Source organism: Serpula lacrymans, assembly GCF_000218685.1.
Source record: "Serpula lacrymans var. lacrymans S7.9 unplaced genomic scaffold SERLAscaffold_5, whole genome shotgun sequence".
Lineage (NCBI taxonomy): Eukaryota > Fungi > Basidiomycota > Agaricomycetes > Boletales > Serpulaceae > Serpula > Serpula lacrymans.
Genome location: NW_006763294.1, coordinates 2,541,642 through 2,567,077, shown reverse-complemented (window position 1 = coordinate 2,567,077; position 25,436 = coordinate 2,541,642). Strand labels below are relative to the sequence as shown.

General features: G+C 46.5%; 11 protein-coding genes across 11 annotated transcripts; 4 read left to right on the top strand and 7 right to left on the bottom strand.

The window, feature by feature from the left end:
- Positions 1 to 780: 780 nt before the first annotated feature.
- On the bottom strand, positions 781 to 1,170 carry SERLADRAFT_386103 (uncharacterized protein; the record flags this gene model as incomplete). Its single annotated transcript, XM_007316974.1, has 1 exon — positions 781 to 1,170. The coding sequence occupies one exon, from the start codon at positions 1,168 to 1,170 to the stop codon at positions 781 to 783; it is 390 nt and encodes a 129-aa protein (XP_007317036.1).
- Positions 1,171 to 1,379: 209 nt separating this feature from the next.
- On the top strand, positions 1,380 to 2,680 carry SERLADRAFT_464411 (uncharacterized protein; the record flags this gene model as incomplete). The annotated part of the gene is made up of 3 exons (XM_007316973.1): positions 1,380 to 1,965; positions 2,029 to 2,255; positions 2,310 to 2,680. 3 exons carry the CDS (start codon positions 1,531 to 1,533, stop codon positions 2,443 to 2,445), a joined length of 798 nt encoding a protein of 265 aa, XP_007317035.1.
- Positions 2,681 to 2,705: 25 nt separating this feature from the next.
- On the bottom strand, positions 2,706 to 4,044 carry SERLADRAFT_447979 (uncharacterized protein; the record flags this gene model as incomplete). Its single annotated transcript, XM_007316972.1, has 2 exons — positions 2,706 to 3,829; positions 3,884 to 4,044. 2 exons carry the CDS (start codon positions 4,042 to 4,044, stop codon positions 3,127 to 3,129), a joined length of 864 nt encoding a protein of 287 aa, XP_007317034.1.
- Positions 4,045 to 5,275: 1,231 nt separating this feature from the next.
- On the top strand, positions 5,276 to 5,930 carry SERLADRAFT_464408 (uncharacterized protein; the record flags this gene model as incomplete). The annotated part of the gene is made up of 3 exons (XM_007316971.1): positions 5,276 to 5,284; positions 5,335 to 5,554; positions 5,637 to 5,930. The coding sequence occupies one exon, from the start codon at positions 5,642 to 5,644 to the stop codon at positions 5,861 to 5,863; it is 222 nt and encodes a 73-aa protein (XP_007317033.1).
- A 463-nt stretch (positions 5,931 to 6,393) lies between these two features.
- SERLADRAFT_414721 (uncharacterized protein) lies at positions 6,394 to 8,736 on the bottom strand (the record flags this gene model as incomplete). Its single annotated transcript, XM_007316970.1, has 3 exons — positions 6,394 to 7,295; positions 7,356 to 7,496; positions 7,579 to 8,736. The coding sequence occupies 3 exons, from the start codon at positions 8,734 to 8,736 to the stop codon at positions 6,540 to 6,542; spliced, it is 2,055 nt and encodes a 684-aa protein (XP_007317032.1).
- An 846-nt stretch (positions 8,737 to 9,582) lies between these two features.
- Positions 9,583 to 10,572, bottom strand: SERLADRAFT_464402 (uncharacterized protein; the record flags this gene model as incomplete). Its single annotated transcript, XM_007316969.1, has 3 exons — positions 9,583 to 9,840; positions 9,891 to 10,212; positions 10,276 to 10,572. The coding sequence occupies 2 exons, from the start codon at positions 10,513 to 10,515 to the stop codon at positions 9,907 to 9,909; spliced, it is 546 nt and encodes a 181-aa protein (XP_007317031.1).
- Positions 10,573 to 10,753: 181 nt separating this feature from the next.
- SERLADRAFT_368374 (uncharacterized protein) lies at positions 10,754 to 12,688 on the bottom strand (the record flags this gene model as incomplete). Its single annotated transcript, XM_007316968.1, has 8 exons — positions 10,754 to 10,900; positions 10,966 to 11,172; positions 11,234 to 11,508; positions 11,563 to 11,667; positions 11,716 to 11,848; positions 11,903 to 12,088; positions 12,154 to 12,540; positions 12,593 to 12,688. 8 exons carry the CDS (start codon positions 12,686 to 12,688, stop codon positions 10,754 to 10,756), a joined length of 1,536 nt encoding a protein of 511 aa, XP_007317030.1.
- Positions 12,689 to 12,908: 220 nt separating this feature from the next.
- On the top strand, positions 12,909 to 14,939 carry SERLADRAFT_436682 (uncharacterized protein; the record flags this gene model as incomplete). The annotated part of the gene is made up of 3 exons (XM_007316967.1): positions 12,909 to 13,773; positions 13,822 to 14,696; positions 14,754 to 14,939. The coding sequence occupies 3 exons, from the start codon at positions 12,909 to 12,911 to the stop codon at positions 14,937 to 14,939; spliced, it is 1,926 nt and encodes a 641-aa protein (XP_007317029.1).
- A 163-nt stretch (positions 14,940 to 15,102) lies between these two features.
- On the bottom strand, positions 15,103 to 17,304 carry SERLADRAFT_360900 (uncharacterized protein; the record flags this gene model as incomplete). The annotated part of the gene is made up of 11 exons (XM_007316966.1): positions 15,103 to 15,620; positions 15,674 to 15,777; positions 15,834 to 15,892; positions 15,946 to 15,961; positions 16,007 to 16,086; positions 16,142 to 16,253; positions 16,301 to 16,343; positions 16,405 to 16,530; positions 16,591 to 16,733; positions 16,797 to 16,992; positions 17,044 to 17,304. 10 exons carry the CDS (start codon positions 16,858 to 16,860, stop codon positions 15,279 to 15,281), a joined length of 1,089 nt encoding a protein of 362 aa, XP_007317028.1.
- A 1,081-nt stretch (positions 17,305 to 18,385) lies between these two features.
- On the bottom strand, positions 18,386 to 19,269 carry SERLADRAFT_464391 (uncharacterized protein; the record flags this gene model as incomplete). The annotated part of the gene is made up of 3 exons (XM_007316965.1): positions 18,386 to 18,899; positions 18,948 to 19,073; positions 19,129 to 19,269. 3 exons carry the CDS (start codon positions 19,267 to 19,269, stop codon positions 18,480 to 18,482), a joined length of 687 nt encoding a protein of 228 aa, XP_007317027.1.
- Positions 19,270 to 19,550: 281 nt separating this feature from the next.
- SERLADRAFT_436680 (uncharacterized protein) lies at positions 19,551 to 24,048 on the top strand (the record flags this gene model as incomplete). The annotated part of the gene is made up of 13 exons (XM_007316964.1): positions 19,551 to 19,755; positions 19,832 to 20,044; positions 20,177 to 20,259; positions 20,311 to 20,463; positions 20,518 to 20,544; positions 20,594 to 20,872; positions 20,930 to 21,035; positions 21,497 to 21,627; positions 21,683 to 22,045; positions 22,112 to 22,225; positions 22,884 to 23,171; positions 23,219 to 23,368; positions 23,419 to 24,048. 13 exons carry the CDS (start codon positions 19,551 to 19,553, stop codon positions 24,046 to 24,048), a joined length of 2,742 nt encoding a protein of 913 aa, XP_007317026.1.
- Between the last annotated feature and the right edge of the window lie 1,388 nt (positions 24,049 to 25,436).

Sequence of the window (25,436 nt, the reverse complement as noted above, 5' to 3'; positions counted from 1 at the left end):
GATGAACGACCCAGAGAGACCCTTCAGTACAATGGAACATTCACCCGGCGGCACCCACACAAACACTCCGAAGAGTCGTCAAGGTTCCCGAGACTTTATATCGACATTAAACCTCGATATCCTGCTTTATGTAAGCATGCCCATCTGGTCCTGCATGACTAAATCGTCAATGTTGCAACGTATACGCAGCTGTGTCCTTTTTTGCATCCGCTCGATCTCCTTCATCTCGCACGGACGTCGAAACCTTTTCGACGGCTTTTGATGTCAAAATCGTCCACCTTGATATGGAAATCTGCTCTTCTTCGGATAACAGGCATGCGTTTGCCTGAATACCCTTCCGATTTGAACGAACCAAAATACATCAGCCTTGCTTTTGAAACACATTGTCATGTGCGTATGTAGCGTGCAGGGTTTTACTCAAATCACTCAAAGATTTTTTATCGGTCTGGCAGAACTGCAGTAAAGAAGGACAGGCGCTTTTCTGGCAATTTCGCGCGAGATATTGTGGATCGTGTATAGAACTGTGGTAATCATTTTCACTAACCTTTGCTTCTTTTGATCTTTTTCATTAATGTGCCGTAGTTTAACAAATAAGCGCGATCTCTCCGAAGCCACAAATAAACTGATAGGAAAACCCCCTTGTTTACCAACGGAAGTTACAGGACAAGGTAATAACATTCACCTCGACTGTAGATGTCCCTTCAAGCTTGATAGAACGAGATTTTAGAAAGGCTGTACCATCTTCGTGATGTAATTGCTCTGGAAGAAAGCACTTCACGGTTACAACCACACGAAGTCAAGATATACATTCAACAGCGACGACATCTTACCAGTTCTATCAACAAGGTCTGTCGTTCTTTGGAGATTCAGATATCTCCCTAACATTCTAAGGTGGTGCAGCACGCCGGGAAATGTCGCCGGTGGGATCGTCTTACTCACCGTGAGAGGCGGATGGATATGCCGATGGCTCGAAAGGAAGGGTATGTGCAGACCTTTAAAAACACTCCTCATCCATCGATTTATTTTGTGCTCAGTGTTGTGATGTGGATGATGATGCAAGGCTGGAAAGCAGAACTTGGCTACTTCGACTGGAATTTCGTCGCTCAACATCATCTGATAAAGCCCCCCACAGTTATAAAACCACGAGGTAAACACCCTATTACCTTCCATGTGTTCTGTGGTACCCATCGTTTTTACAATGCAGTTCTGTTTGGATTGAGCAAGCGTCTTCGCGAATGGATGTTGATATTGAGGAATATTCGATATGAAGAAACTATCTACTCTCCTCGTCGTCGGGTCTTGGTGGCCGAATATAAGAAATACCTGAAACTACCCGCTACAGCTGGAGACACTTCTGAACTGATGCCTCATGTTGCCGACGTATCTGTATTTTCACCATTCGACGCCATTATCAAATCCCATCCTCACATTAACATCACTGCATCCAATTTTGCTTCCGCATTCGCTGACCTGCCTCTGTGGGTGCCAAATTGGCGCCAGTGGATAGAAAGACAACTTGTGGAGAGCTATATGCGCGCCCAATATGGGTATCCTCCCCTTTTGACCACTCCATGTGATCATTCGGTGATACTGGCACGGCTTCGGCTCGCTAGCACCGTCTTCGTTTATTCTGATCAGTGTAACTTTTACCCTTCTCACCGTATGCTGACATACCCGGAGGTGCTGGCCTATCATCGTTTTGTCGACCCGCCTAGCATTTATGCGCGGAATGCGATATTTCTCGCACAACATACCCTGGGTGGCCGCCTTTGGTCTCTGCAGGTAAATGAAAATGCAAAACCGGTAGTCGTACCTTTTACAGAAGCTGCTGATATCATTCGCGCATGTCATATGAACCCGGAGACCACCACCGTCGACGAGATGGACACGCTTGATGCAAGGCTTCGTTGCGAGTGGTGTCTCGCCGTTCTACAGCGGAATCTAGTTATGACTTGGCGTACAGCTGTGAGTACACGTAAACGATACCTAGGACATGGGTGGTGGTCTGAAGTCTTGTTTGCGCGTCAGATGTATCATGCTGCCGTCATTCATCACGGGTCATTTGATCACGACCGTTTCACAGCTTCATCGCCGTTCACGCTCGTCCAGGGTGAAGACGATACCAGGGCCCGAGCCTTCGAAGGCAAATTCGAGACTTTTCGCGAGGATACGGTCCGTTTTATCTGCCTGTTGTGCCGACGGTCTGTGGGTGACGCACTGGATAGTTCAGACATGGTGAAGCATCTCCTCGGCGAGTGAATAATTCTTTTATTTTGTGCGAGCAAGTACATCAGTTGACTTAAAGACAGGCACGAGGTACTAGAGATAGCATCAGGCGTCCACTACGCTTTTGACCCAATTAGTGCGCCCCACATACTCTCTCCTGTCTTGCTGGAGCATCAAGACGCTGGGGACTATTCCACTGGGCATCCACAACATCCCTAGGCGAGTGGATGGCGCGTCATTTCAACAATCCAAGCTTTTCACGTTATCGAATACACTGATATCACGCTCGCAACGCTTATGTCGTGATGCTTTCATCTTGCCGTCGTTGTTTTGCATATTAGTTATCTTGTTTTCTCATATGGAAATTCTCTTATCTATCAGACTTGTATCAGATTATTAATAGATCTACTAAGGCAGATCGCAGCCCCTATGTATAGCATAGCAATTCAGATTCAAAAAAAAAATTCTCGCCCATAAACATATTTGAAATCAGAAGTGAATTGATAGATCAATGTCGGTGGTAGATACACGGTGTTCCAGATTAACTATCTCGCGAGACTAAGGTAGTGGGTATGAGGACGTCTGTTCGGGAACAAGCAGAACGAAGAAAAGAGGAAAGAGAAAAAGGAAACGTAGAGGATACATGCGTTGAGTTGAGTTAGAGAGTTAGGTTCTTGTGAATGTCGTTAAGATAGAGATAGAGTTATGAAGCAAGCAGAGAGAGCAGAGAGCAAGGAAAAAAGAGAGAAGAAGAAAAAGCCGAAAACAAATCCAAATCCAAGTGAGTTCATATGTTGCGTCGAGCGCAAAAAGTCCTTTTGTTATGGTAAAATCCTTTTCCCACCAGCGTCTATGAGAATAGCATGGCGCCCGCGCTTTCTACAGTCATTCGCCGTTCCCTTAGTTAATACCGGCGCCCAAGTTCATGGCGCCCAGAACGACTTCCCAAGCCAGGTCCAAACAGTCCCACAACTCATGATCATGTATGCCCAACGCAACGGCATTGCGCCAGACAGCAGCTACGTGTTGTGCTACGCCAGCCAGCGCACTCATAGCATTGTGCTGCCCGCCTGGGACATGCGAGAGGAGGTGGGAGGAGAGTGTGTGCAGAGCGGGTCCGGAAGAGAGGGTTCCGCGGGCAGAAGCACTGGATGTAGAGAGAGAGGACAGGAAGGAGGAAGGGCAGGCAGGGAGGAGTGCGGACATGAGTGTAGCGGTGGAGTGAGTGTACATGAAGCTGTGTAGTGGAGCGAATGCTTGGGGAGCTGGAATGGAGAGGGGGAGGACAGGAATAGTGATGCTGACAGTTCCAGGAGAAGAAGGTGGAGTAGAGTGGGGCAGACGAGGAAGAGAAGCACAGTGCGCCGCGAGAATGAGAGAGTGGGTCGCGACGAGGGTTGCTGGTGCGTCGTATGCTGCTTGAGACTTTGAAGCGGGAGTTAGAGCAAGGATGTGAGTTGGGAATGAAGGCGAAGAGGGCGAAGATGGGTGTAAGGAAGAAGGTCGGATCGGAATGGTAAGTGATCGGGTATGAGACATATGAGAGCGAGGCAGAGTCGAAGGAAGATGGGAAGGCGAGAGGGCAGATATACCTGCAAGCATCCTGGAACACGATAAGACATTACAATCGATAGTATGAGGTATAAATGATGCTTACTGGTTTGCTTTCACGCGTAAACCGCGTCTGACATACTCGAGAGGGACGCCTGCGAGATCTGGCTCGAGTGCGGCGATGTTATCGCGGGAAACCTCTGCATATGGGGGTCGCTGAAGAGTGCGGGGAAGCTGGACGTTTTGAGATGGAGATGCTGTGGCCATGTGATGTAAAGTATGTTCGTCGTGTTCCCAGACAGCTTTTTGGAAATGGTGGTTTGGGCGGGGTGCGATTTGGAACATTGCAGAAGTGATTAGAGTAAGAAGTGGGCTGGTTATGGTACTGTGTGATGCTGATGGAGGAGGCGGTGGTGGGGAAAAGAAAGGAAAGAAAGGGATAGGTTATATACGGGCAGTGAGCATGGCTGAGAACAAGGCAAAGTCAGCGCAAGGATCGTTTGGGATAAAATCGAATGGATCGATTTGGACGTTCGTTTGTATCGCTTATGGAAGCATCCGCTTTCGGAAACATGTCCCATTGCCATCACGACCACGAGGCCACCCAGCCGTGCCTTGTTCTTGCTTGGGCAGCCACCGTTGTTCTCCTTTCAGTCGTCGATCCTCATTCACGCCTTGTATTCCTCCAGCCTCTGTTCTCTGTCCCCCATCATACATCCTATGTGCTTATCCTTTATACCACACACATGTCGATCGGGCTGAACCTTCGAACTTCATCCCGTGATTCATACCTGTTACGCAACAATTCATAATACCATAGGATTTACCGCGAGTCTTGCTATTTACCGCATATCCCATTCCTCTTCCGTCAACAACGTTCATTTCCCCTACCTTTTGCGATCCGAAATGAGTCTTGTACCTCCATCCCCATCTTACTTCACTCCTTGCTGTGCGTCTCTTCTTTCGCTGGTCCTTGTTGAATCTTACGTATACCAGAGCATATCAACTTTCAGTCTATACGTGGGTGCGATATAGAAGCACCAAAGCCTAGTCTTTGTGACTCTTTTTTCGTCCGATAGGCTTCTCAATCAACACCGTCATCTCGGGTTGCCACAGCGCCAGGATTCCAGGAAGTCTTTCACACCTCACGTGAACCGTTCAACGCAACGCCTTGTCTACAATCTATCCTATACATAATACAGTCCTACTCAGATGGTGGCGGAAACTGTCGTTGTCATGCGCAAACTAAGTAATTCGCCGACCGAGAACCATACATATCGTACATCCGAGTTCACCTTTCACGCAAACAAAGTTCGTATTCTCACCCTCTTTGATATTACCCAATCAGTCTGCCAATCGCAAAAACAGAAGACATCTCAGCCCATTGTAGCTGACCACATCATCTGATGCGTGACTGCCCTATACTTTGTCGTCATTACACTTACATCCAAGGTATGCGATATACTTTGCGTTTTCCCCCGGACATTATTCTAGGACATAAAGATGGGTTGGTGGTTTCAAGACTCAAAAAGGCGTAGAATTGAATAAACGCACTAGAACACTAGATAAGACATAAGAGAGGGAGAATTGAGCTCTAGGGGTTCGTGTTTCCGAACTAGCGACGATAACATCATTCTCATTCGATGGCTGATAACAACATGGGCACATTATTGGACAACGGGCTCGACCTCAATTCGCTGCATAAGCAGAGACATACTTTGGCTGTTTTCTTGTTCGTTGTTTTTCCAATCAAAGCCAAATTGGTGCCAAGTATGAGGTGAGCATATTACTCATTCATTTTAACTGCATGCAGTTTATGCAATAGCGCCACGCCATGTTGCCAATTAAATTGATTCAAGTGATTATGCCCGCCCTTCCAAAAACCTGTCCCAGCGGAAACTCACAATACATCCTTTGGACGTACATACCTCACAACGGTGATCAAAAGCGAAATTGTCATACTGTGTTTCGCGCTGAGATGAGGAGGGTAATCTGGAAAGTTTTGAATCTACTGACGCTGAGAGGTTTCCCCAAGGCGTCCCGCGTACGTACGAAGCCCGCTTGTGGAACAAGGTTCAATTATTGAGACTCCGTGAAATTCGTCCTTCCAGTCACCCGCAAAACTTACTTAATTCTTCGAGTTACCACGACACTCCTCGCTCCAGTTCACCCCCAGCAAAGTCAACCTGAGGTATATAATAGGCAGTGACAATGGCTTGTAGTATATCTATTTAATGAAGCCATACCTCACCCAAAGACCAAGTGTTATCAGAGCTCATGATCAGATAAATGGCATGACAGCGTCACTCGAGAGATCTCATCACGCTTCATAGCTCCAAAGCTAAACTTGAAGAACACCATTTCAACCATTCTATAACCCAAAAGAAATATGTAGAGATATCATCTAGAGTCTGAACCAGTTAATCAATATTCGTTTCTGATGACAACATTAATCTTGTTTATGTATGTACGGTGGTGGTGGTGGCGGCGGCGGCGATGATGATGGTTGCATGGAGGATCATGATCGTCGATGCAGATTCTGGATGTATGATAGTTAGATGTGTTCAAATGCCTGAGGTCGAAGTCGTCATGACTAAGAAAAAGGTACCCCCAAATATGCAATGAAGAAGATGAGATATAAGCAAAAAAAACAACCAAAGAAAGAGGAAAAGAAAAAAAAAAAAAGAAAAAGGCAAAAAAATCCGTTAGTATCAACACCCCTCACCCGCCGCCATCCCAGCGACGAGTGACAAAAACAAGCCTCATGTAGAAAACGGCGGCGCAGCGCCCCCCGTAGGCGTCCCAGGACGAAGCATCCCAATCTTGCGCCACCAAGACCGTGGTTTGTCCTCAACACCACTCGCACTCGACGCCTCCTTCTCCACACGATGATGGTGACCACCTGGAAATCTCATCGATCGCATGCTGCGCAACGACAAAACGGAGGCGGACGCAGAGGCAGGGGCGGTGTACATGCTCGCGTAGTCGCTCTCGGATTCTCCGGGTCCCTCGAGAGAGTCGGCGTAAGACGACTCTCGCGTGGTGTCATTCCAGCTGTCGCCCTCGCCAGGGCGACCATAGTTCTCCTCGTCCTCTTCGCCGTGGTCGTCGTCACCATCGTCACCTTGTTTCGACGGGTGTACGGTATTCGCGCCATCACGCCACGACTGCGGTTCTGTAAAATACGTGAACGGCGTCACCTTTCTCAAAGTCGACGGATGAGGGTTGAACAGAGCATCGATCATGCTCTCCGTGCCCCTAGGCCCACGCGTATGCGGCAGGCGCGCCACGTCGAATGGTTTCTTTCTCTTCTTTCGTTTCGAGGCGCCACTGGCGGACGAAGCGGAGGAGAGCGAGGAGTCCGAGGAGCAGCGATCGTACAGGTCAAGCATGCGAGGACGCGTGCGATACACGTCGTTCTCTAATAGGCCTGCTACGCCACCTAGGATCTCGCCCTTTGGAAGAGGAGGTGCCGTGAAGGAGGATTCGCCACCGACTTGTTCGAGTTGGATCGTGAGCTGTGAGAGTGTTGCGTTAGTGTGATTATGTCTGAGCACACCTGATACAACGAGACCTACTTTTAGGGTGGCGTTGGTTTTACTTTGGCGGAGGAGGTATCGCCTTGTAACAGATCCTGCATCTACGTACTGAGCGAGATTGAGGTAAACTGCGCCAAGACGCGGATTCTGCGGTGCATCTGGATCACCTGGGATAACGCGCTAAATAAGAGATATATCAGCACAACATGCCCAAAACCAAATATGACACGCAGTATATCATGTGTTTTAGAGTTCTACGTACCTGAACAACGACAAGTTTGGCTTCGCAATCAGCCAGCTCATTGGTTTCCCTACCGATGCCCATTTGCAGGACGACATCCAGAGTTCGTTCCCAGATAATGTTGTGGTCCTTGAGGTGCACGAAAGACGTCTGGCCTTTGGCACCAACGTAGGAAGAGGGTGGCGTGGTGGCGGCAAGTGATGGTGTGGGGAGAGTATCGCGTTGTGAGTCCAGATAGGACTGTGGTAGCCATTCGGCGGAGAGATATTGTGCGTATGGATGTGTATTAGGACCAGTACTCGTCATATTTACGGAACGACAAGATGAGGAGGATGTACTGGCGGTCGATGCAGAGCTCACCGCCCTTGGGTTGTGTAGTGGAGGCGATATGGGGCTGTTGGCGGACACGACGACGGAGGGTATTGTGAAGTGCGAATCTCTTGAGGGAGTGCTGTTGGCGATGCTGTGTGCTTCGGATAATGATGTGTCTATAATGCTAGCTGTGTCCCGCCCCCCTCCATCTGTGTCACTGTCCTTATCTTTCCCCTTTCCGTTCGCCTCTCCCTGTTTGTCACCATCTACGTCTTTCGTTCCTTTTCGCGCCTTTATTTTACCCTTGCCCCTAACCTTCCCTAAAATCCCACCCCTCCCTGGGGTAGACACTCCCTTGAATTTCCACCGAACGCCAAATTCACCGCTGACAAATGGTACGCTGCTGAGCTGGTGTATGGTAAGCCGGACATGGAAGAGAGCATGACGAGGAAGGAGATGTGCTATCTGTGCTCGCAAACCACTCGGATGAGCTGGTGCATGATTGGCATTTCCATTCCCGTTATGATGCGTATTTGGCGGTGAAAATCCGGGTTTGCGAAGAGAGGGAGAGGCAGGCCGAGAAGATTCGGACGGTGGGGAGTTGCTATTGGGGGGTGGAGAGCCTATGGCGGTGATGGTCAAGTTGGAAGGTCGATTGTGGGATTTGAGGGTGCCAGAGGCGAAGCTTGAATTTGAAGTAAAGGAGGTGGAAGAGGTGGAATGGGTGTCGAGGCTGGTGCCGGTGCGACTGGAACCAGAGGTGGAATTTGTGTCATGGGTGGAAGAAGAGGACGTAGATGAACGGCCATTAGATAGTGCGGTATGCATTTGTGTATTGAGCTGGTCTATGGAGGCACTGAGGAACATGGAGGTAAGTTTAACCTGAAGTGAAATATGCAGAAGACGATACGCACAAAACTGAGGGTCATAGGGTCACAAAGACAAGCGTTCTCTGGAAGTGTAATACTGAGACTTGATATAAACCAGAAGGTTCATGCTGAGGGAAGAGAAACGGAGGCAAAGTGTCTCGCCTGCAAAGAGCGTTCGACGTGGACGGTCACGGCTCCGCGGCAGAACAGTCATGCTATATTTATATTTGACCTTTACTTGCTATCGACATTTATTATCTCTGTGTTTCGACTCCAAACAAGTTCAGGCGAAGCTATAACTCGCCCTGTCAGTCTTATAAACAAAGGTTTGCACTACTGCTATTACAACTGATCAAGATATTGTTCAGGCACAAGTCCGTCACACCAATATTATGATTCAAAGTGCCACACGGCAACAGGAAACTGAGTGCATTTATTCAAACCAACAACCGGTCATCGTATGGCAGTTGCAAAAGTCTCTCAGATAAATTGGCTCAGCCTGCGCTTCGATCTGATAGACGGATAACTCTCCAGATCGACTCCAGCCCTAATTGCTTTTAACTTCCAAGTTTATCCACTTTCGTTTACGCCATGAGGATATCCACTACTTTTTTAGCAACTGCGTCGATGCTGATGCCTATTACTGTAAGTAGAGGTAGATATGAATCATTATTCGAGCCATCCTCTCAGACGAAACCTTCACGAAACACGTACCCTTCCGTGCATATTTCGTTGTCGTTGAAGCGTATACGTCCTTCTTCCAATGCACAGCACCTAGATCTGCTTCTGTCATGAAATTAAAATATGGACCATACCGGAAAACTGTATGCGTCCAACTAGCGCAGTTGAAAATCATTCAACTCACACCTGACCTCAAAAGGACATCGCCGCGTCAGATTGTTCATACGTGAATGCAGCAATTAGATTCGCCCAATCCCGAGGCCTGAGCGATAATAAACAGAGCGAAGATATCCTTAAAATACAGGAAAAACAGCCACAGTCGTGTCAGAGTTCCTTCGTCCGGCTGCAATTATATGCATCTCCGTCCGGGCACCCATTCAGTTGTGGACGTCTAGGAGGTAGTAAAAGCCAATATCCTTGGCTAGAATTCCCATTAGTATTTACCTCCCCAAAGCCCACTTCAGCACTCACTTTTTAGGCGACAGGTCTATATCGTCAACGACGCTGGCGTAGACGAAGGCCCGCCTCGCCCCAATATACCTTCCGTAGTTTTTCGTCTCTTCTGCTCCTCCCTCTTCTGCCTACTAGCCTCTTCCAGCTTCTTCAGCCTCATCTCCTTTACCTCTTCCTTCCGCCTTACACGTTCAGCCTCAGCCGCCTGCGCTTCCGCCAGTTCCTCCTCCACTTTACGCTTCTCGTCCGCCTTTTCTCGCACAAGAATGCGCAACCGCATGCCTTCCCATCCCAACAATTCATGTTTGGTGTTCAAAAGATAATTATCGACACCTCCATGCTGCCATTCGTACACCGCGTGTCAACCAGCAAACTAGCCATCTCGAACCCACTACCTACGCACCTTTTTGATAGACTTTAGGGCCCTCGTCGTAAGCTTCAGTTTCAGTTCCTCGCCGAGGAGGTTTGAGACCAGACGTTTGCTTTGGACATTGGGTAGCCATGTCCGCCGTGTTTTGTGTTTGGAGAAGGGCACGTTGTTTCCGTACTGCTTCATCTTTCCGTGAAAAAGTCCCTCCTGCGAACGCTTGAAAGGCATAGAAACCCTTGTTAGGGAAGCAAAAAGGGGAGTAGTGGGCCACATTGTGTAGAGACACAACGCAAAACTGAGCCTCCAGAATAATATTCGAACTCGGAAGTCAAAATCGAGAGTTAACATGCTCGGCGGTGTGCGGCCTCAACTCGTCTAAGGTTAGGGTTCTAGCTCCCGTCAGTGGGTGACATATGGCCGAAATAAATCGACAATAAGTCAAATTGTACACTAGTAGACCCCACACGCACACTAATTGGCTACCAATAAAATAAAGAATAGTAGGTATAAATTAAAACCTCCAGATCCGATAGCTTTGCAGCCTCCAAGCAACAACAGAGATGCCGAATGCATATCCACCCAGAATCACCATAGCCCACGTATCCGACGTGTACATCGTAGGAATTGACAGGTTAATGACACCAGTGACGACGTTAGCCTGATGAATGAAGATATCAAGTCGTCAGCTGGTGATAGAGCGCGATGAGAAACGGGCTGACTCGCCAGGAGAAAGAGAGCCAGTCCATTTTTGTTTATTGCGTCTAGCAGAGAAGGAGAAGTGCTAAGCTTGGATCGAGACTGTACTTTTCCATCGTCTTTTGCAGTAGCTTGACCTTTAGCGGCGGGGAAAAAATAGGAGTCCATTAGAAGATAGCCTAGGATAAACGTGGTGTTGTACGCTACGACCCAGAGGATGTAGGTTAAATTGGCCTACAGAATCAATAAAATTCAAGTCAGAACCGGGATCGTGTAGTGATGTCGAGATACGTACCATCCTACGCGAAACATCCAAACCTAGGAATCGGGTGAGCCCCAATAAGGCCCACCAAACTACAGTGTACGAAAATAATTCTATTGCAGTCTTTCCATTTTGTCGTGGAGCAGTCAGGGATTTGCGATCTTGAGGCTGACTGTTATCTTTCTTCCCTGAGCTAGACTTGTCAGATGCCTCGACAAGAGAGTCTTGCAACCTGCGGAAGTAGGATGGGGAAGGGGGGATAATGAGGGTTCCTGTAGCAAGACCGAGCAGGTGAATGGCGAAATATCCTGAAGAGTGGATAATCAGCTGAATGTGCATAGCGTAAGAGAATAATCACGAACCGAGTAGAGATGAGACACCCTCCTTGTTCGCACTCAGTAGGCCAGTACGAGGAGCGGTGAGCACGAACTGCTTGAGACCCATGGTGGACAGGGACATTTGATGAACTGAACAAACATGAGTACAAGCTTCTGAACGACAGCGCTATAACTTACGAACTGCTACCCATATTCCAAGGAGAGAAAGCGGGATGTGTATCATGATGGGGTGCAACAGCACCTGAACAGCTGGCATAATGGCCAATGTGATGAAAAAGTTCCAATGTACACCGTATTCCGTTACATGTTCCTGAAGCCAAGATGAGCGTCCAATGGACTAACAAGAAAACGAAGGTCACCTCACTGGATACTCAGTACCTTTCACGAGCACAACGCGCAAAAGGCCGAGAGCGATGATGGGAGCAAGTTTGCGGGACAACGTCAGAAATTTAGGTAGGATGGGGGCAGTTAAATATGCGGGGTCCTTGATCATTGGGATAGCCGAGACAATTCCCTGTGAAAATACGAATGATCCAACACCAATATCCATCTATATGAAGTGTGAATAAAAGCGTTCAGTTGAACGAACGCTACCACTAGGCACGCGAGACGTACCAGGGATACGCCATAGGTCTCACATTTCACTAGAGAACGGGGAAAGACGGGGAAGTCAACCGCGAGAATAGACAAGATAGTCATTATTAGCATATGCGAACGGTACGTCGATAGAGCAGGTAATGGCGTCAGTGCTTGTGGGTTGGATGTAGTCGGGCTGTTATCAGTCGCGTTTGAGGGCAAAGGGGGTCTTGAATTCCGTGCAGGGAAAAGCAGCAAGAGACTAGCCGGACCCAAGAGTAAAGCGGACAGTGTAGATGGGGTATTCGCAAAAAGCGTCATAGAAAGCAGTAGAGGAACGACCAAAATCATCCATTCTGCTGCAAACGGTATCGTTTTTGAAGGGGGAAGGCGAGAGCGAATAGCTGAATAAAGAGCGATGGAAGACTATGTTCCGCTGAGTTCACGAAACAAGAAGATACGACAAGGAAAAGCATACCCAAGCTACTACGGAAATCAGATTAACATGCATAACAGTTGAACCTGTCATTCCAGACACAAAAGCCTCTTTCGAGGTTTTGTAGTCGCCGTCCATTGTTGCTTTCTGCTCGTTGGTGCTGGCGATTGCAGCTGGAGGTTCCTCAGGCTAACTTGAAAGTTATGTCGTGGTTGTCGCCTAAGATTAATCCGCATGACCGCGCTACAGCCACAGTGACGCTGGGCTACTACATTAGGTAAAACATCTGGTTGAGGTTGCTCCAGTCGTGTCCTCTCCGCCAGGTGTGTCCTCCTTAACTCCTTACCACCAACATCTCATGGCGACCACTAGCAACCTCAATGTTGAGCCTGAAGTCAGGCCTGTAATCAAAGGAAAAGGAAGGGCTAGAGCCCCAGAAACCGAGAGAACGCCACTTCTGGCATCACAGACGTCTGCCAGTGCCAATAACGGTGGTCCAAGCACTCCTGTGTATTACCATGAACTAGGAACCAGCACACGTGCTCGCCAGAGACTTTGGTCTAAACTGACTTGCATTTTTCTCAGTTCTCTCCTATTCTGCATCACCATATTCCTTTTGCTAGCTATCCTTGCCTATTCATATGCTGCTCGGCTCAAGGATGTATCCCCAGAGGACCTCGTAAACCAGGCATTGAGGGTGCAGGGTCCCGATAGAGTAGACGTTATAGACGTCACAGAGGAAGGTGGTTTGTGGGTTAATGTAGAAGGAAGAGTGGGCATTGATGCTGGCTCCGTCATTGGAGTAAATACAGACGACGATGAAGGCACTTTCACCGACATGTGGAAGTCGCTGGGTCGGTGGGGGGTAAACCTGCTTAGCGACGTTTCAGTCGATCTCAGTACCATCCACATAACATCTCCTCACGATCCGTCTACGAAATTGGCCTCTATTTCAGCTCCACCTATCTCAATCCCAATTACGTCGAATCCACCACGAGACTTCTCATGGTTGACACCTATCACAGTCCCTGTTTATGTCCTCCCTACGCAGAATGTATCAGCCCTGATGCAGTTCGTGAGGGATACGTGGTCTGCGGGTGCTGTTTCCATTCAAATTCAAATCGCAGAGGCAGCTGTCACAGGGGGGTTGCTCAACGAAACCGGTTGGAGACATACATTAAAATTTGAGCAGCGGAATATTGGCCTCGACATGACAATGAAGAGTAAGCATTTTCTTCCGTCGTAATTATGTTGTTATTGATGAGCTCCAGTACCTCCTCTACCTGGCTTACCTCCACCTGGCCACAGTACCCCATTTCCCTCCTTTTCTCAACTTGTGACTCTACAATCCTTCATGGTCTCCTCTGAATCCAAAGAAGTTCGCCTGCAAGCCCAAGCATCGCTAGTTAATCCTGCACCACTCACATTTAATTTAACAATGCCTACACTTCCTTTTATCATCTCTTTGCCCAGCCCAGGCAAACCAAGTCGCCTTGTTCCAATTGCATCGGTTCATTCACGGCCATTCACCTCTACTCATCCAAACATCACTCTTATCGTCTCAGGCACAGTCCTTCCACTTCCAACTAATGCATCCTCCGTCCTATCGACTTTCGTGAGCCGATACCTTTCCCTCGACCTCAATCCGATCATGATATCCACGCCAATTTTTCCATCATTAATTATTGATACAGACTTCCCTGCTCCTAATCCACGGCCCCAGGTTATGCGCAATGTGACGATTCGTGACATGAAAATCAAACCGGACGGTGCCAGCGGCGGGTTTTTGGCGAGTGGTACAGTGTATGCAAGGATAGTTCTACCAAAGGGAATGAACCTTTCTCTGGACGTGAATCGTGTTTTCCCTGATGTGCTTGTCTTTGACGGGGAGGTTCCACAGTTACCACCCTTACCTCTTAGCAACACACACGGCGAAGGCGACGTTCCTAACCCACCACTTCCCAACCCACTTCCAGAACGCGCTTTCGCTCATATAAGGCCAGACGATTGGCTATTTTCTACGAGTGTACCTGACCCGACCCGAGATGATGAGGGTGCTGCTTTCGCCGTGACCGCGAACCTTGTTGATATACCCATGGAAGTTCTACCAGGCCGTCAGAAGGAGTTTAGCAATTTCGTGAGCAAGGTTGGTTCTGCCCTAGTCTTGATCATACTTCATAGTAATAACCATAATGTTTCGCAGGTGATATTCGGATCGCAAGGGGCACTGGCAGGGTTACAAGGTTCTGCTGCTGTAGGTGTTTATGTTCATGGAATGCCATTCAACAACGGAGATTCAGATGACAATGAAATGGAGTTGACTGGACTCCCATTCCAGGGGAGTGTTCGTATAGGAAAGAAGACCCTTCTGATTCACGAGATGCCTTAGGCGGACATCTTCTGGCATCTATCAAACATTTACTGAATTTTATTTATGATCTGTATTATCCTTTGTGGTATCCTGCTATGTTTACGCTATACATTTGTACGATAGTGTTAGATACATATATTTCCACTATACTCTTTGTTCTTGGTCATTCGTCTCGCTTCATTCACTTTCATTCACATGATGTTTCAATTGACAAGGGAGAAAAATACACAAATTTGTATACACAGGAGATAATCTTAGGGGAGCGAGTCATGAAACAATCGGATGTACCAAGGGAACTTGGGCGAGAAAGTGAGTCAGACCTGAGCTAAATCGCTAGAACTGGTCGCCGTGACATACTTAACTATAGTATTTCACAACGATCCCGTTGATAACATCCTCCTCTACCCGCTGTTGTGTACCCTTCTTTAGCTCGCTAGTGCCGAATGCACTTGCTCTACTCTGCCTCCAAGCTTTCATTGTAGGCGCATTATCATCTTTGGTAGCGTATATACCTGCTCTCTGTAGAACAGGACTCCCAGTCAAGGGCGTCAATTCCACATCATCATCGGTTAACACAAAGTTTATGATCCCCAATCGTTCGTAGCCTTGCTGATCGGGAGGAGGCTGCCGTACTCGGTGAATTGTGCCTTTGTAATATCCTCCTGTCAAAAATTCCAGAGCTTCCCCAGCATTCACCACCTATTTGTAGTCAGTCGTTTGGCTCGCTCTATTTCGGCTGGAGGGGGACATACGAGAGCGTTATCAATGTGCCGAACCCAACGCCAATTGCCATCAGCAGCCATAATCTGTAAGGCAGCCACTGGTTGACTCCAAAGGATGGTGATGCTTCCAAAGTCTGAAACAACAAAATAGTCATGATACCTTATTTATATTATATCTCAACGAGAAAACCTTTATGTCCCTTCAGCCAAACGTTATTGGTCTTTATCTCATCTTCCGATCGAGGATAGCTGCAATAAAAGTATTAGCAAAAGCGGTCCTATTGGCTGCTCTAAAAGCTGACTATTTCACTAATCTGACTGCAGACTGTTAGAATGGTACAATCATAGTACTGTGAAACACACCATATGTTTCTCCCTCTGCATCATAATTATGCATATTGACCAAAGTTTCCTCAGGGATTTCGAGGCTCAATGCTATCAATCTAGTAGTCTCCATTCATTTTAGCTGAGACCAATGACAAACCTTTCTATACGCACCTGAAGATCGGATGAATTACATTGAAAAAATTATGTTTGCAGAAAGCTTCGATTTCAGGAAGGAATGGACATAGTGCTGGAGGATGCGGAAGCTTGTTGACATTGCGATGAACTGTGCCGAAATTTAACATTAGATCATTCGGTGAGGGTAACGCATACTATTGTAGGATTCAAGCTGATCTTGCACGCCATTGTCAATGTGCTGTAGAGTCAAAAAAAAATTGACTCGTCATCATTGTTCACCACAAAGCGCGAAACCTTACCCAGTAAGATCTTCTCTTATATCCTTGGAAGGAACCAGACTCCTTGATATTATGTGTGTATGGTTGCTTTTCTTCATTACTTACACCAGAAAACGGAACTTCTGCTATATCAAACATTCTATCCGTCTATATGAAAATACACAATTCAACCTGGAAATAGGCTTCGCTATCAGATAGAAAACAAACCTCGTCTTGTTTGTACCCATGATTGATGACATAAAAGAAGCCATGAGTGAGGAGGGCATTTTTGACTTCTGCAGCAAGCTCCAAGCGGCCTTCTGCAGTTCTGGCTTTGGATATATCAATAACCGCTAGGTCCGCATAATCCACTAATAAAGCAGTTCAGACTTGATAAGCAGCCATCATAAACCGACGAAACGGAGAATACGGACATTTTTCCTTAGTAGAGGGAGGGGGTGTGTGGAGGGGGGTAGGAGGAAATGTGAGACTGGGCATCTTCAGCGGTCGTTGCTGATAGTTAGGGGGTGTAAAAAGACAATGAACAGTCTGTGGGGACTGAGGTATTTAACAGGGGAACCAGCTACACCCGGAAATTCTGCTACTGGCTTCGTCTTGGGAACTTGTGACCTTTCGTTCTATGAATATGGTTATCGGGCGAACGATATGAGAAACATTCACCGGTACTTCCGTTAACCGAGCATTGAGACACCATAAACACATCAGCAAATCACAGGTTTACTTATTGGCGCGGCCTTGAACAAGCTATAAGACAGAATAAGGTGCCAAGACTGGTAAGGTGAGTAAGTAGACGAGGAATAAAACACTACGAAGGTTAAGCTGAGTAAGACTAGAACCTGTAAGTTAAAAAAGATACCAAGACCGTTAAGCTAAGTTGAACAAATGAGGAAAGACTAAGACAATTACAAGAGATCAAGGCCGAAATGGCCTACCGAAGACAATGACTGGCAGAGCAAGTCTAAAAAGACTACACCGCTAATTTTGGATAACGCTTTACTCACGATTGACGAAAGACCTTAGTCATATATCATCAATGGGGCCGGTTGGAACCTTACTCCGGGGTCTACCGAAGAACAGAGCGAAGGGTCAATGACATCTTGTCGTACTGTTGATCATGGTAGCAATAGCCCAAAGGTCTGCCAGAGGGATTCGGGAGGTATCGGAGTCCTCAATTGAGTGCTCGCGTGATATTTACAACCATGGTTCTGTCAGTGTTGAGCCTGTAGTACCTCAAAAATGATTGTTGTAGATGTTTTTTCACTAGTAATCTAGACCGTTAGTAGACCTTAGGATGTACTCTGAAATCAGGGTTCTATTGTAAAACAGTCTTCAGAGCTTTGTAATAAAACTATGTGAAACTCAGCCGCTGCCCAAGAGGCTATAGAAACGACTTAATTATTTACCTATGTGAAACTACAATGGATGTTAGTTTAAGGTGATCTCTAATAAATGTAATGTAACATACCTCAGTCGCTGCCCAAGAGGCTATAGAAACAACTGAGGTATTTCTATACTAAACCCCCTACTACTTATAGCTGGAGGTGCTACTTGCTATAGTATAATGACTCCTAGGAGTACAATTGTGCTCCTAGGAGAATGCTAGAATATACTCTGACATACCAATACTCCATAGGACAATACCTCTGATTTATAAGCCAGCCCAGTATGCAGCAGCTATTCTGTGCAAGACGTCCGTGGTTGCATGTCATGTTTAAGATCCTACATTGTAACCTTGGCCATATAGCTCAATTGGTAGAGCAGCTGGCATGTATCCAGAAGGTTCCAGGTTCAATCCCTGGTCTGGTCATTATCCAATTTTATCAGTATTTCTGTACTAAACCCCCTACTACTTATAGCCAGAGGTGCTACTCACTATAGTATAATGACTCCTAGGAGAACAATGGTGACTCCATGGAGTGGTGGCTATGCTCCATGGAGAACAATGGCTGCTTTGGCAGAGACCGGGTTTATCCGGTTTTGTCACTTCGTGTTCAAAGCACATATATAATAACAATCATGAACACATTATATTTTTTGGAACAGCGAAAGCAACAACCAAATGCATGATGGTATGAAGAGTACATGAGAACAATCAACTAGGTACTGGTAGTGACAATACTCCCATCGTAAATTAAAGAAATCAGTTCTTGCAATCTCCCCCAGATTGCACACCTTGCAGATATGTAGTCTGTGTCGTCACCAAATACCAAGGTATCCTCACCCAAAACTACCACATCCCTCTTGGCTAACCAATCCTGCAAAAAACAGCCTTTGGGGGAAATAATTGGGCTCCAATGAGTCCATTGGCTGTAAGGAAATCTGGGATAAGCCGCCACATAAGCCATCCAAAAAGCTTTGCGACCCCACACCCATTCCAGAGATTGCCTGTTGACAACTTCAGTGAGCAGCCAACGCTGCACACTATTCATTAGCCTGACCCACGACTGCGTATTGTAGGGATTGAAGTTTGGGTGAAAGGGTAAGAAAGACAAGGGAATCTTCAGCTCTTGCATTTCCTGCAGTACATCAGTTGTGTAAAAACAGAAAATAAAGGAAAGATGCACCTCTTGACGTGAGCAGAGCACTGACGGTAAACTTCTGCCACAATACATAAAGTCTAGAGGCCCTAAGTTCACCAATGGGGTTATTCCAGCACATTCCTGCGGCAGTGTGATTGAGACCTTCAACGGCTAGAGAGCATAGATGAGTTAATCCTAATCAACAAACAAGAAGAAAAAAAATCACCACATCTGCCAACCTAATCCTGGTAGCTGGCACTGAGCCTTCAAAAGAAATTGTGGTGTTCAAAGGTTGCAATCTATTCCTCGAGCCCCAATCTCTGTCAGTCACCTGTGGATACAAAATAGTGGACATGGTTGTTGCCATGATGAAGTTGGGAGAGGGTGAAGTGAGAGTCACTGTGTGGGAACTTATCAGCGAATCATTGGATGAGTTTGGGCAGTCAAGAGCCAGTGGCTGTGCTACAGACTGCATTCTAAAAACACCATATCAACAACTTGAATGTGCAAGGCTGAATATGCCAAAAGCAACATCGCAAATCACCCAATTGGACTCCTGAGGTCTGTCCGGCCATCTTGTAATGTGGATTTGCTGAATGACTGTACCTTTCTAGTGTACGGATCATTGGACGGCGGTAGGCGTGTTGCATGCCTTGTCTGCCCCAAACAGAATGGGGTTCTCATATTGATGTGGCGATGCCATGTTATTGGCCACGATACCTCCCAAAAGCATACACGCCACGTTTCCAGGCATTTGGAGGGCCTTTAGTTTCTCCCACCACCTCTGTCACCTCCGTCTCTTCCACCATCCCGTTTGTCACCAGCTCATCCACAGCAAAACCTTTCACCTCCTGTTCCAGCCTCTCCTCGCTCCGATTAACTTCCCCTGTACGATGACCATTCATCCGAGTTGATTGATGTGCCCCAAGATGAACCATCTGATATCCCAGTCCCACTGCAAGACCTATGGACATCATTTTCGGGCACACGAACTTACAAGCTTCAAACTCTGGCAGATATCTACGATGAATTATGTGGAGCAATAAACAAAGGTGAAAGCCTTTTCTCTTGCCCTTTGCGTCCTGCAACTGAAGAAATAGGAATCGAGTGTGATGACAACAACTTTGGCATCAATATTCCAGGTATGTTTTTATTCTAGACAATGTTACCCCTCCCAATAATACACTGTCAAGACATCTTATGACTTACCTTTCTCCCCAAATAATGTATCTCATTTTGCGACACCAGTCAGTCTAATTTTTCTTCATTGACAGTAGATCCTGAAGATTACAATTTTGGAGCCTTGCAGACAGAAACCCGCACTGGTGATCCCAGTTATCCATGGCCCTCACTGGTGGTAAGTTTTTCATCATCACATGAGTACACTAGTCTAATTCTATTTTGTTAGATGTTTGCCGCTGATCTACTATTTAGCTCCCCTCGCCTCCGATTCTCTCAAGCTCAACAAAAAGCAATCCTGTCCTGGGCTAACGAGTTATCGGCTAAATATGTTCCAACCCTCCACGCATTGAAGAAATGTCAAGAAACCATACGCCATCTTGTAGGAAACCCGACTGAGAAGGTAGCCACAAACTCGAGAAATATTTTTTATCAGAACTCAATCGGCAAAGCAATTGCAAAGGTATGGACATTGATTCATTGTTTCAAGTACTCAATGCACTCTGTTTTAGGACTATTCAAACCCGATTACATGGTTTTCTATGCAAGATTACCCCAAAGATGGAGAGGGCAGTATGTCTCAGGCGCACCATGGCTCCAAAATGCTATTAGACCCCCATCCGTCCCTTGCGGTGCCCTCTGTTTCCGCTAATAGCAAAATCTTCTTTGTCGATGAACTCCTGCAGCAATCCAGTGGTGCTTACTTTATTCCCAAGCAGTTCTTTCAATCCAGAGACCAGTTGGACGATGTGGAGATTCTGTTGCTTGGGTACCCAGTTGCTCGTTCAGAGGTAAGCTTTATTTGCAAAGTAATCACACCCTCATGCACTGATCTTTTCATTATGCAGGCTGGTTTCATTGTAGATCTGGAGTGTGTAATTGCTACAACATCTACGTTCAAGTGCACATATGAAAATATTCACGCCAACGAGCCAGAGTTTTGTGGCTTTACTGGTGAGTCCATCTCTTACTCTGAGCTTGTTCCTCTTACTATGCAATACACAATAGACTTGTCTAGACACTTTGCCAATTAGATGCCCAACCCTCTGCATGCAAAATCGGGTGGATGTTTGGTGCTCATAGTCCCACTAATTGTTTTCATGGATGATGTCTCAGGTAATGTATCCAAGCAATAGAACAAGCATCACATAGTTTATATGTCCAATGCCTCAATGCCTTGGGAGATGCTGGAAAAAGCGTTCTGTGTCCGGTTTGTCTCCTCATTGCCACATGCTGCGCCCATGGAGTTAATGAAGGGGGTCAAAGACTCCATCACGTTAGTATTTTTGCCATATTTTTTACAATTTTCTTCTCATGCAAATCCAATAGTGAAGCTTCATCATCCGGTGTACTTACTTGGGATTGCAAGTACGAGCAGGAAGTTATGCTACAACCTTATCTCTTATTTGTTGCAGGAGACAATCCCATGCACGCTGAGGAATGCAGTCATTTTGGGCTTCAAAGTAATTTATTTTGCAGAACATGCAAGGTCGGTGGAACTCAAGCGCACAAAAAAACCGATGAAGGTTATCAGAAAGTTTTCGGAGTAAGTCTTGTTTCTTTCTATCTTAACTGGGTCAAAAAGTTCTCATCATTTGTAGTGCAGCGAACCTCGAACCCCTCAAGAGACCTGCGAGGCAATCAAGCACCAAATAAATACTTCTCTTGAGCCTAGAGGGACCGAGAAGGTTAAAAGGGCCGCTAAAAACTCTGGAATACGCAACACAGCAAGTGATTTAATTATCCGGCATCTGCTTGAGTTGGGCAAGCAACTTCGCAAGCGTAAAGAAGGGAAGCCTGCTTTACCAGAGGCTGAAGTCCGCCAGCGGCTAGAACAGGAGCTTGAGACACTGCTGCAAGGTGCAACCCTCGATGACCACATCAATCCTTTATTAGGGATGCCAGGTGTCAATGTTCATCAAGATACGCCTACTGAGATCCTACACACCGTTTTATTGGGTGTAGTAAAGTATTTTTTGGGACAAACTGTCTGGCTCCTTGATAAAGCCCACCTACTAACCATCTTCCAGGCGCACCTTGAATCCCTCAGCAAGGATGGCCTTAACTCCCCCCAACTAGGAGCAGAATACATCTGTCGGTATAAGGGTGGCCTCATTGGCAAACATTTTGAAAGCCTTGCACAGGTAATGCCCTATCTAATATATGACCTGGTACCGCAAAATGTTCTGCATGCTTGGAGTGTCATTGGAGATTTGGTGGTGCTTCTATGGCACACGAGAATAGACAACCTGGAGGAGTATTTGGTGAGTGCTGAATCACTTGTATTTGGCAGGACTTGATATAAATACACAGGCTCAACTCTCACGTACAATTGAAGACTTCCTCAATCTCAGTGCAAAATGTGCCCCAAGCATACTGATTTCAAAACCGAAGTTTCATTTCTTACTTCACTTACCTGCATTTATTTGTAGATTTGGACCAGCACTATTGTTCTCAACAGAGCGGTATGAGTCCTTCAACCATGTTTTCCATCTGTCATTGGTATACAGCAATTGCAAGGCTCCAAGCCGGGATAGTTGCCAGTCATTTGCTTCCCAGGATACTATCAAGCATATTGCCACAGGGGGCTACTGGCGTGACTCCGCCAGCGGGAATTGGATGTGTGTGGGTCCTGCCATACAACAATATATTGCTAATCACCCAGAGCAACATTGATTATTGGGCCTTCATCCCGACACCAAGAAGCTGGCCGGCTCAACAAGATTCACCAGCGCTATAAGATGCAAATCATCAGACCCTGTGCCTTGGAAGTCAATGTGTTCATCCAAGATCTACATCAAGTCTAGATGGAACTCTCCTGGTGATCAGTCAATGTTTCTGAAAGCTTTGGCTTTCACCACACGCAATGGTGATGAGGCTAAAGTTGGCAGCTATGTGGTTGTCTCCTCATTGTCCACCGAGACCCCCCTGTGGATTGGAAAAATAGAAGAGATTCTCATCACTGAAGCAAACCGTCAATTTGCTGCTCATGTTGCTTTTACTTACATGGATTTCTTGCCAGCACTCCATGCCAACCTTCAAGTTCCTTGCTTGCGAATTACAGAGTCACAAGATGTGCTTCCCGCAGAGGTATATAATTAAGTCCTTTACCTGGTGTGTTACTGACAACATACTAGAAATTTCTATGTTCTGTTAATGTGCTACACGACTGCTGCATGTCAAACTGTAGTGAATTCAAAACTGCGCCAGTACAACAAGAATATAGTGAGACAACTAAACTCACCAAGACAGTCGCACACAAACAAACCAACAAATATGTTCTCAATGTATATGCTCTTCACAATTATTGCCTTATAGCCTCGGTTGTTCTGTCAAGTCTTCGCACCAAAACACCTTGGTTACCAATGTCCAAGAAATTCGGCTGAACGCTGCAAAACTGGTTTGTGAAAAGAAAACTCTGGTAGATGCGGCAGGTACAACAGGTGCAGATACGACAACTAATCTTGATGAGACGCCAATGCCTGCTGTGCGGACACCCGCTTTTGACCGTACACCATTCAGAAGAGGGAAAAAGAAGACGATCAGTAATCGGCCCACCATAGCAGGGGCGGATACTCCTCAACATGCCCATGCGCCAGTCTCTCCACAGATCCAATCTCCAATCCGGCCTGGTCCTTCCAGGATACCAGTTTTCCCTTCCTCTGCACCCGGACACCTCCAACGGGTTCATTCACCAATGCACGGGCTTAACGGATTGCCTGCACCATATCACTATCCACCCCAGATGTTCTCTCAGCCTTATGAATCATCATCTCAGCCTTCTTTTTCCCCACATCTTCATCATTCAATTTCACAATCTCACGCAGAAACATCTCAGCTATATCGCTATCCCCACCACATGTTTTCTCAGCCTTCCGATTTGCCTTTGCAGCCTTCTTATCCCTTTCAACCTTCTTTCCCCCATCATCATCCTTATTGGAACACACAATCATGCAGAGAAATTTGATTTTTATCCTGTTAAGTATTTTTTTTTTGTTTGTTAGAGTGGGGAGGATGATTTTGCACGATCTTGCTCGCGGAGACACGGAGCTTGAACTAATCGCTTATTTTGTCTGACTCTCACTTTTTTTCTGTTCGCTTGGGCTCGTGAGACTCACCCATTGCTTTGCAGGATGTCTGGCCCTTCATTGTTACTTTTGCAGTTCAAACGTCAACAAGTGATTGATCCAGTATCAGCCAGTCCGGGTATGGGACCATCTTCCTCGAACTCCCCACCACAATTATATGGAACAAGTCCTCCCAGATCTCCTCTTAGCTCACAACCAGTGTCATGCACCAAAGTTGATTGGTAGCATGGACAGGTGTCAATAACAAAGCGAATATTCAAAAAGACTCGCCTTTGCGCCACACAGGCACAGTGCCACATGGAATAGTAATTAATATTGCCTTTTTCAATCTTGTGGCTGATCAGGACCATCTCTATTAGGCAATCCCATCGTGCTCACCTTTGCTTTCCATTCGGTACTTTCCGTGTTTTGGCATTTCGGCAAATTTTCACGTCACCACTGGCTACACATTGCATTGCGCCCTCACCTTCATCTTTTCCCTTACTCCCCTTCCTTTGCCTAGCCCCACCATGGGCCCCTTCCTCTCCTTTTTATTCCCACCTGACGGTTGTTTCTGGATCCCCATTCTAATCCACCTCTTCGTCACCTCCAGCCTCCTCCTCCTCCTCATCTTCTTTGCTCCCCCACCATTTCTGATGTCACCACTTCCTATCCGCTTCTGTTGCCAATCTGTTGACTACCACGTGCCACTTCTGATATCAGCAAAGCCCCAGCAGCCGGTCCAAATAGGGCAACAGGTCCATCTTCATGACATTGATCTGCCATCATATACTATCAAAACATCAATCGCTCGTCTCACCTGGTTGGAGTGTGGGTGGGTAGTTTTTGAGCTGGAGAAGGTTCATCCCCTTGTGTCACACATGTTCATCGCTGTCCCATTCACTTGGGTACACTTATCTTTTATCCGTTGTCTTCGCTACAGCTACACCTACCACACACTGCCTGGGACTCACTTGTTCCAAAATTAGAACTACTCCTCTCCCTCCCTCGTTTGACCAGGTGGTCCAACACAACCAGTCCATTGGTAAGGCCATGGAACTGTCAGATTTGGACTAGGTGGTGGACTGGTGGCTCCAGTTTCTTTTTTTCAGCAGAACATTCATTTACAGTGCGATTATTTTTGATTTTTGAATCATTTTTATGGACACATATTTTTTTATAATGCCTGACTGACAATAAAGGAACTGTGTTGATACTGATATTGTTTTGCCTTGCCTTTTTTTTTACTGCATCTTCCTATGACATCATGATTTTCCTGCTCTCTTTC